Source organism: Apium graveolens, chromosome 8 (assembly GCF_009905375.1).
Source record: "Apium graveolens cultivar Ventura chromosome 8, ASM990537v1, whole genome shotgun sequence".
In the NCBI taxonomy this organism is placed as follows: Eukaryota; Viridiplantae; Streptophyta; class Magnoliopsida; order Apiales; family Apiaceae; genus Apium; species Apium graveolens.
The window spans coordinates 216,753,475-216,764,484 of NC_133654.1; the positions used below are offsets into that span (position 1 = coordinate 216,753,475).

Below are 11,010 nucleotides of genomic sequence, written 5' to 3' on the forward strand. Positions count from 1 at the left end.
TAAGATATTCTCGCCGAACTTGTAATTAAAATTTACTAAACGTAAAATGTGACGATGTTTTTCGGCCGGGTCATGTAGTCAAATTTCGAGTATTTTTTTAACAATGGGCCAAGTTCTAAAATGCATTGACTCATTATAATTCGAATTTATCTAAATATGTAATACCAATATAGATTATTTATATATAAGCGATTCTATTTTCAAATTTTTTTTTTTAAAATTATATATGTATATTTTAATTACTTTTTATAATAAAAAATATGTTTAAAATATATGAGATATATTTTCAAACTAAAAAATGATTAATAAATAAGATAATAATCCATTTATGTATTATGCCTAATTTTACATCTGAAATTCAATTCTTTAAAATTAACTATACAAATATTCAACTAACTATCATTTTTTTTGCGGAATTCAAGTAAGTATCTTTAAAATTAAAAAAAATATTTATTTAGCACACTTACATATTATGTATATTATAAAAAGCACATGTGACAATATGGTGCAATAATAAGATGTTGTATAGTTGAATGAAATAACTTGAGTTTGATTCCCACAAAACACATCTTTTATATAAATATTAAAAACAGAGGTAATTTAGTCTTTTTAATAAAACTTTTTAATCTCATGAAATTATATCTTGTTCTCCTATTATATTTAGAGGAGATGAGTCCACATTAACAATGCAAATTTGAAACAAAGGTCATAGAAATTATCACTTGTAAAATTTTAAATTTATGATTTAGAACATGTCTGCGCAACTAGTTTCAAAACTTTTCATTCTTTGCTCCTCCTTTTGACTGGCTCCGTAGTCCAAGATTGCACTTTTTTATCAACAACATTTTGGTTATCAAGAAAGCCTTCAGTCACATGACTAATTTCCTCACCTAAATTCATACACACTTATACTCTCTAACACTTCAACACATGAAACAGAGGACAGGAATTCATATTCTCCAGGAAAAGACTAATAATTGCCTTTTGATAACTTACAGAAAAAAAATTCAGTCTATGTACAAAAGCATTGGCCCTAACATAAGAAAACAGAGAGATAAAAATATAAAGAGAAAATAGCACCCCACCCCAACCATGTTTAAAAGCATATAGTCAGTTCAAAAGCACAAACTAGAGTCACTTGACCATAACAATCTACCAATGTACGGAGGTTCCGATTCTAGCCTTGTATTCATTCTATAATCTATTTTTATTGTTCTTCTCGGCAGCAAGTACCAACAAACTTGAAACGCCCTGAGTCCATATATTGTGCTCCCTTTGATTACTGCATTCAAATTCAACCACTCCACGGGATACTGTTTTAAGCGCAAAGTATCTCCTGTCTTCACCGCCCTCAAGCAAGTGTCGTCCCGGCCAAGCTGGCATATCTTTCAGCACCTCCAACACTATGTCTATGGAATTCAAAATGTAGAATTAGATAAGACATCTTGATCTTAAATCCCCTAATGGAATGAAGGTAAATTCAGCTCCACTTCTGTGATATGCTAAAACAGATGAAATGCAGTAACAGCTTACTCTTTTTCTTTTTAGTTATGGTCCCGGCAATATGTGTGCTCTTCATCTTCAGTATAACCTGAAAAAAGCGTTTTGTCACTTTTTTAGATACAAAGAAATTGTAATTTCTAGTGACTGACATGAACAACACACAAAGCAACACAAAAAGCAGCTTCATTCATTTCTATCATGAAGAACTTTAACTATTCATCTTAGAATTTTCTGAAGATTCCACTTTTTCCTTTCAAAATGTAATCAAACCCCGAATGATAATGATGTAAAATTCCAGTCTGTTAATTTAACCAACCTTAAAAGGACACCTTGGGACTTTTTCTACTCTAAGCAAGGTTTCCCAATTACCTCAATATTAAGTGGAAAACTGGGAGATGAATTAAGAAAATGGAACTAACCTGACCCATCTTGTTAATATATATGGACACTTTTTTCCAATGAAGATCACCTGCATGATCCATATCAAAACTCAGCTACCAATCTGAATATTTACCTATACTAATTTGGCAACTGTAGTGATATTCCAGCAATTCAAACATATATATAAATACAAGTCAAACACTTCTAGATTTTACAATTTACTCAAACCAAACACCTGCCATATATGTAGTGGTTTAATATACATCAGGGAAATGTAATTTCGTAGGATCCAAGGAAAGCAGGGATAATTATACAACAAAATTTATACCTTTGCGTGTGCGCTTGAGGAGCTCACAACCTCTAGCAAGTAATTCTCGACTACAAATACCAATCAAATTCTCTTCTGGAACAAGCTCTCCACTGAATATAACATTACTTCCACGATTGCCGCCAATATTAGCTCCTTTATCTACAGGTATTACAGCCGCTACATTCCAGACATCTTTCAGTGCTCTAGCCTTCAATGTAGCAACACCACGCAGAGCTACAACGCACCAATATAAAAACCAAAATGTATCCTCATCAGTAACAATACTAAAAAGGTCCAGAAATTTGTTCAAAATCAGCCTACAATACTATCAGTCAATTACAATGCTTTACAAACATAAAAGAAAGCTGAAACCTAATGGCAGTAAATTATCCTGCCTAGTAGCTCTAGCTCTACGATTTTTGTACACAAATAACACTAAGTATCATTTACATAGTCACCTGTAGCAGCAACTGCTGTTAAGGTCATAATGTCACCAGCAGACCGCACATTAACTGCTGAACCAACAACTGTTGCCAAATGATCCCGCTCTGCACCCATTGCTTCGGCTGCCTCAAAGCACTGTGCAGCAACCAGTGTGGCCGCAGAAGCCACTGCCATGTCAGTTTTCGCCACATTTTCATCTTTTCCTGTACCAGAAGAGGCAGCTGTGGCGGAAGCAATTGCTGCAACAGCTGCAGCCACCCCAGCCACTGAAACAGCCGCATGAATCTGAGCATTTTGTGCTCTTGATTCCTCTTTCTTTTTCTCTCGCCTGTCTTTTAACCACCTTCCCACTGTCTTTCCTCCCATGGCAGGGGCAGCACCACCAGGATTTGTACTCCTATATTGGGTGTTCACCGGATTATTCACACGAAAATACTGCAGACACACACGCAAGCATTAGTGTTAGTGGATAATTCTGTAGACTGTCAAAGTGCTAAAAACACAATTATCTTGAAAGCAACCATTCCACTTAACAATGTCTTGATGGGCTAAAAACACACCAAAGCCAAGTTGTGAGCTGTGACTTGCAATTTAGTGTGCCAGATTTGTCACCACTACAAAGTTGGTATAATCTCATAAATATTGTGGTCAAGTAGGACCAACTCTATAACAACTGACTTCCTCTCATTTATCTTCTTGAAACAATATGGACCATATGGGGTGGTTTATTCATCATTCAAAAACATCATGATTCTTTCAGATCATACATATATCTTGGAGTTTTTAATATTAATTTGTTACTAGGCGGAAAAAGAAGTACTATAAGTTTCTTAAATTAACACAGATTTGAGAAAATAGAAACAAAATATTATAACATTAAAGAGAGAACAAAATCATTAGACATTTGATAAACAGTAAATTACAGTTCACACATAACGATCAATGAAATGATAAATATTATTCTGATAAGATTACAACCACAAAGGGAACAGTGAAAGCAATATTAGTACTATTGTTGGTTAAAGAGAAAGCTAAGACATTTTTTCTAAACTCAGCTTTTTACTCAGAAGTCATGCTCTGCATCCACAATTCCAGATTAGTTTCAAAAGACAAAAGATGAAACATTTCTGAGCATATGAACCAACACATTATAATAGTCCAGACCATCTTGGTTCAAGATACGCATCCATTTCCGGCAAAGCATGCAATTTTCGCATAATGAGAGTACACAAAAAATTAATCTGTCCATATGTGATATGCATTATACAGAATAAATAAAAATATTTAGAGGATACTGAAAGGACCTTAAGATCATTAGAGGGAGAAATAGGAGGAGTATCAGTAACAGAGCTATTAAGAGGACCACTACTGTGGGATAATCTTCCAGATGTCCTTGGTGATACATCCTGTTTACACAAAACCGAACTTAATCACTACTTTCCTGAAGCTTAAATTAAGCCCTTCAATTACAAAGTTAAATTAATCACACCACTAACTACAAAAACAACCCCTTAAAATGTGAGTCAATAATATAACATAATTTTTGAAGAAACATGGAGGTGCCAATATAAAAAACACTAAAAAACTGATTCATAAAAAACCCAGAGAGATGGAACAACTTTGCCTAAAATTTACCATAATTTGTGATATTTTTTCAAAGTTGAATCTCCTAGGAAACAACTAAAGACTTTGGTACTTGTATAAAACAGTGAAAGTAAATGGTTTTTCAGATATTGATAGTTCCAACACCACCATATAAATATATTCATCTTCCCAACAAATTTTTAGGCCTTCCTATTACCCATTGTATCAAGAATATATATTTCAAACAAAAGGATAAATTTAATCTTTTTTAAAGCATCTTTAAAAAAAATAAAATAAATAAAAAATATTTATTTTTTTGTTTCATGATCAAAAAAAGCAAGCAAAAAGCAGAAAAATCCAATAAGTTACAGACAAAACTATGTCAAACCAAAACTAAACTAAACTCAAACACATACATAACTTGTCTGTATCTATACTGCAACAAGTCAAAATATACATACAAATGATTGTATGTATCTATACACACATGCAGAAGTACTTACAGACATTATGCGCTCCATGAGCTGCGATGTTTCCGAGGAAGCAAACGAAAAAGGGTTACCGGAAATAGTGGCATCTTCATCATCGGCGCCGGAGATATTCTCCAAAACGGTGCCGGAAGATTTAACGGCGTCATCAGTAACGGCGTTAGCTTTAAGGGTTTTAGAAACTTCGACAGAAGAGCTGCTCCACGAACGAGATAGAAACTCCATTAACTCCATGGGAGTTTCTGGTGGCCGGAAATGAACCGGGTTCATTTTTCGGGTTTTTTGGGAGGGTAAGTGGAGCTGGACCGGAGAGAGGTTGAGAAGTGAGAGAGAAATAGAGCGGCAGATATATAAAGAGAGAGAATGATGTTTGTGTAATTATATAATTTGTGACCATTTTGGCCATGATTTAAAAATTGGAATTTGATCGATTAATTTTCTGAATAATCATTTATAAAGTGTTCAATTAATTCGATAACTAATTTTTAGTTTCGATATCGATAAAGTACATTGAAAGCCTATAGATTATTATATTTATTCTTTTATTATTATTATTATTATTATTATTATTATTCACCCTTATTCTGTTTTAGAAGTCGTTCGATTTTTTAAAATTGTTGATAAATCGATATAAATTTTTTAACCAATTTATGAAATCACCAATGTAATTTGTCAAAAAACACCCAATAAATTACAAATCAATACACCAATCGAATAGTTGAAATTTTCTAAATTTATAACCACGACACTCAATTATATTACTCGCCTCAGTCCGACCATCTTCAACGGTTAAAATTATTAGTTAAAATAATTTAAAATTTTAAAAATTTACCGAAAATGTAAGGTTATTTACTCCGGTGGAATTGACTATAATAATTGCTTATATTTTAAAAATAATATATTTCTATTATTTCGAGTTGTTATAAATAAAAAATATTATTTTAATATAATAAAATATTATGTGTAATTTAATTATAAGTGGTTAAAGCTTCGATAAATATAATGAACATAAAGATAGTGGTTAAAGTTTTAGCCAAAGAGAATGTATTACTGAAATGAATAATTTATTATATAATATTAATAAATATATCTATGATATATTTGATATATTTTTAAGCTTTAGACGAGGACCCATCGTATTAGAGATGTTCTTGCTTAGTTGTAACTCTACCGAACAGTAACAAAGTGTGCATTACGCTTGTACTATAATAATCTTCTAGTAGCATGCTAGCCCCATAATTATAGCATATCATTTCGAAGGGGATTACAAATTATATATGCCTTGATGATGTGTTGACTTTTGTTCACAATTTGAAAAACTAAATTTAAATAATTGGAAAAATATTATGGAGTCAATTCACTATATCTCGCAGAATCGTGTATAGATGTATCATGTATGTGAGTATAAGTTTCTAGATTTTGTATATCCTTCAAATAAACAAACATGGTTTATGCATAATTTACTTCTCAAAGAGGATATATCTGTTTAAATGGCAAAATATCTTTCCTAATTACTATATTTATCTCTACATGATACATAATTGTTTGATATTGTTGATGTCAATAATGTCCTTTTTTAGTGCACCGATCTCTAATTTGACGTAGAACTTTATATTAATTTATTATAAAAAAATCTTAAAAGACTTATGGAAAAAAAAAATTATTTTATTTTTTTTGATTAAAACATGTGGGAAAAGATGGGTTTAACCATAAATGTAGCATCACATTTTAACATGTCGATTAAATTTGAAAGGCCTATAAAAACAATTAGCCAGTGAAACCTAACCGAGATTTACTGGCCGGAGTATAGTAACTTAGTAAGGGAACTGGGAAGTGGAATGTGCCTTGTCACGTGGGACTCTCGAAGAGCTTTGCTGGTTTTTACGCATGGTAAATTGTGTATAGTTATCTTTATACCGGTCAATTTTGTACCTCACATGAATAACATGATACGAAATTATATGAAAATTTTGTACATACCTTCTAAGTACATTACACAAGAGTGCATGGTGGAGATTTAATATATTTTTTAGATACATGCCATAAAAATACATAGTGGAGATTTAATATATATTTTGATTTGTTATTTAAAATACACTATCCTACATGTAGTATACGACATAATTAAATATATAAGTATATTTTAAAAATATAAATTATATTAATATATAATATAACTTAATGAATTTTAAAAACTACTTTAATAAGATATTTCAAAATTATATATAGTATTGTAAGCTTTAAAAATTTCACATAACAATGGATGTTTTCGTTTCCACATACACGAAAACTTCTTGTCGTGTTGGTTTGTGTTTAAATTGTATTGTATTTATGTAAGGTTTTAGCTACACAGTTTGAAAACAGTATGAAATCATGTCATTTTCGTATTTAAATACAAAGTACACGAAATACAACATTGCACAACACGAAACGACACGGCTCGAGTGATTTGTCGGGTCTGTTTTTTTTCATTTTTAATTTTTTTGTTTGATTAATGATTAATTATTTGAAATATTTGGTCGATTCAATTTATAAAATATGAATAATTATTATAGATTACTTTTGAATGATATATGTTATTATAAATAGACCTAATATATTAAATATTTTTTATCAGAACCCAATATATTAAATATTATTAAATATAAATGTCATGGAAACTTTTTCTGACCGATAATTTACAATAATTTATCAAATTATCGATTGACTTCTAATTAATAACTCAACTGATTAATTCTGATTTTCGATTTTCTAAAGAATGGTATTAGTATTATCATATTATCTCACATGTTCACCATAACTATGTTTAAATATTTATTATCTAAATTTATAACTAGGAGTGGATACATCATCAACAAATTAGCATTAATCTCAACAAAATTATCATTCAATTTTATTATAAACTGAAGTAATCTTTAATTATGTTATCTGTCTTGGATCCCGTGTGTCGGATTACAAGTACAAAGTGTACAAGTACAAAAAAGTAATGGATGGGCATCGGTAAGGCCATCCCAAACTATCATGATAACAGTAAAGAATAAACTAAAATTTTGAGAACATTTCACAAATTCAGATAATTTCTGCTCCAAAGAATACACTTTTATCATTGAAGTATATCAACAACGTTCTTCTAAATTCAAATCTTGTTAAGAATATGTTATGGACTTGATGATAAGTTAAACAAAACACTTAGTAGATATCATCTAGTGAATTTGTAGCGTTCAACATATGATCACTTCAACATCCCTTGAAAGAGTAGCTTATGTAATAATAAGTTAAGTAGCACATTCATGCATATTATAATGCCTTAGTGAACTAGATGTTGTAGAATGTTTAAGTCATGTTGACTATTACATTGATATGCAAGATATGTTGGTTAATTGTAAATATCGGATGACTTGTAATCTTGTATAAATGAAATAGAGTTAACTGCCATGAAAACAGTCTCAACGGATGTTTTACTAGGCTTCAATGGATGATCAACTAAAGCTTCAACGGATGATCAACCAAAGTTTCAACGGATGATCAACCATAGTCTCAACGGATGATCTAATGAAGTTTTCAACGGATGATCTAATAAAGTTTTCAACGGATGATCAAATTCAAAAGAGCAGTTGATAGTGACTTGACAGTAACATCCATTAAGTGTATGCAAATGGAATGTGGCAGCCTAATTACAGGTTTTAGAGAACAATGAAGCATTTCCATTTTCATGCTAAATTGAAGATATTCAAAGATGTTGGATTGAGAAATGAAGAAGTATGAGATTAGACTAGAAACATTTTGTCTTATTTGTTTGTCTTTTTATCATGTAACTTGGTGATATATAAATCAAGTGTAGCAAGTAAAATTTTATCTAAGTAAGTAAGCAATTACCTGAGAAATAGAAAAAGCTACATCTGTAAAGAATTTCTCTTTTCTTATGAGTTCAACTTGTAAGCAGCTGTGTACAACATTGTAACACAGAGTTCTCTTATTAATATACATCCCTGGTGGAAAAGTTCAATCCACCAGAAATTTTTTAAATACTTATATTTGAATACTTTGTGTTTTGATTTCATCAATACTTTCATTCCGCGCTATAGCCAAATCAAACACAGTTATATATTCATAGTAGAACTGTTCTTAAAATTGAAAATGGAGCCAGAATTACATTCACCCCCCCCCTTCTGTAATTCTTTGTTAGATTGTTAGGAAATAACTAATCTCTCTAGTAGTTAGCAATCTCTCTAGCAGTTTGTAAAACCGAGATTTAATTCTTTTTGGATAAAATTTTATTGAACACCTTGTTATCAAGATTGTTGTCCGCGCCTGTCTTTTTGGGATGTTAGTATGTTCTGTTTTGATATTTTTGCGTATTCTGTTACGGGTTTTGGTAATTTTTCTGAGAATAATTTATATGATATTTTGGGATATCTGTAAGACTCGCATCGAATCTGGTACGGTGGTGGATATCGCAAGAGCTAAATTTTTACAACAAAAAAGTGTTCATATTTTTGGGATATTTGTTACTCCAATATCAGTTGATGTAACTGATAGTTCTGAATATATTGGGTTATAGATGATACTTATGAGAAGGTCAAATGCGATGCTACTAATTTTACAGCTGGTGTAGGTTGGATTGCTTGGGATGTCAATGCAGTACTTTTTTATATTGAAAAATTTACATATTCTATATGTTAAACGATCTGAAAATAAAAAGGCTATTTGTTTAGCTTATTTTTTGTTTCACGATTAGATTATAGCTGACAGTTTGGAGGTTTGTGACAGCTAGGTTTTAATATTTTAATGAATCTTTCTCTTGTTTGAAAAAAAAGGTTTGCATGCTCTCTTTACACCTCATTAAAAAATATAACGATCTAAATTAATTTGGTTCAGGCCTCAAAATATGAATATTGTGAAAATTACTTTTATGTTTTTGTAATAAATAACGAGAATTCAGAGAATCAATCGAGTATTACTTTTATATATTGGTAAAAAAATATATTAAATTCACTGAACATATCTTAGTATATAAAAATATGCAAATTGATATATTAAATTTTTTAATAAGTCGTGCTTATAGATTCTATAATTTATCTAAAAATGTGGTTGAAGAGTCTATTGATGTTTCATTTCAAGTGTCTAATGATGATCTGTCAAGGGAAGAGGAAGATACCGACTCACAACAACCTGACAAGTCAAAATATGCAACTCCAGAAGCTGATAAGAAAGATAGAACTTCTTCATCTATTGATGAAACTCTGGAACAATTATCTAGACTCACTTTGGAAGGTCCAAGAGAAAATAGAGCTATTGAAAAACTTCAAAATATGTTTGATGGTGAAGCTCTCTCACCTTCTTCTAAACAAATTCGGACGAATGGAGAAGTCATAACTCTACATTCTCTACCAAAGTCAACTAAAAAATTAAAGAATCATTCTCCGGAATTGATCATTTGTGATAGATCAAAAGGAATCTAAATAAGAAAATGTACAGGAAATATTTGTGCTTTTGTAGCCTTTCTAGCCAAGGAGGAATTTAAGAATATCAATGAAACTCTTAATCAAAAAAAATTGGATTATGAAAATACAAGAAGAATTCAATCAATTTGAAAGATGTGATGTTTTGAAACTTGTAGAATCGCCTAAGGATACTTCTATCATTGGTACTAAATGGGTATTCAAGAACAAAGTTGTTAGGTCCCAATTTGTTTGTAGAAGGGGGGGGTTGAATACAAACAGTACCGAATAATCGAATTAAATGCGGAATAAAAAATGTGAAACAAAATTCAAGTTAAATAAAAATATTATTAAACTTGAAAAGTGTTGCAACAACTGTATCGATTACAAGGAATTAATCTCAAATTAATTATCACAAATTTAGAATAAATTCGACATGAACTTTTTCTATTTTTGCAATAATTAGAATCAAATGCTAAACGCGATTTGAGATTAAGTTCTAGGGATTTTAATCCGCTAGATTGTTACACAAGAACAAGATAAATAATTCTAGTGGTTTGGATTTAACATTAACAAACTAGAAATTGATCTTGAATTTCTGCAGAGAAGATGATTTTATATTTCAAGGCGGCTGCTCTTTTGTTCTTGACTTGTGTGGATGATAAAATGATATGCTGCTTCTCTGCTTCTATTTAATCAATCAGCTGATTAGTATTTAATTGGCATGACAATCCTATAGCTGGCAAGACTTTCGGTAGGACAATGGATTGAACTAGCAAGACAATCTGAATGAACTAGCATGACAATCAGAATGAACTAGCAAGACAATCATCCTCCTAGAGTAACTTTCGGTGTGACA

The 11,010-nt window shown here is 31.0% G+C and overlaps 1 protein-coding gene across 1 annotated transcript; it reads right to left on the reverse strand.

The window, feature by feature from the left end:
* Window positions 1-953: 953 nt before the first annotated feature.
* Window positions 954-5,053, reverse strand: LOC141677927 (VAN3-binding protein-like). Its single transcript, XM_074484057.1, has 7 exons — window positions 4,726-5,053; window positions 3,943-4,044; window positions 2,653-3,073; window positions 2,213-2,428; window positions 1,923-1,972; window positions 1,534-1,591; window positions 954-1,409 (listed from the first exon to the last, which is right to left on the reverse strand). The coding sequence occupies exons 1-7, from the start codon at window positions 4,978-4,980 to the stop codon at window positions 1,195-1,197; spliced, it is 1,317 nt and encodes a 438-aa protein (XP_074340158.1). The 5' UTR covers window positions 4,981-5,053; the 3' UTR covers window positions 954-1,194.
* Window positions 5,054-11,010: the final 5,957 nt, after the last annotated feature.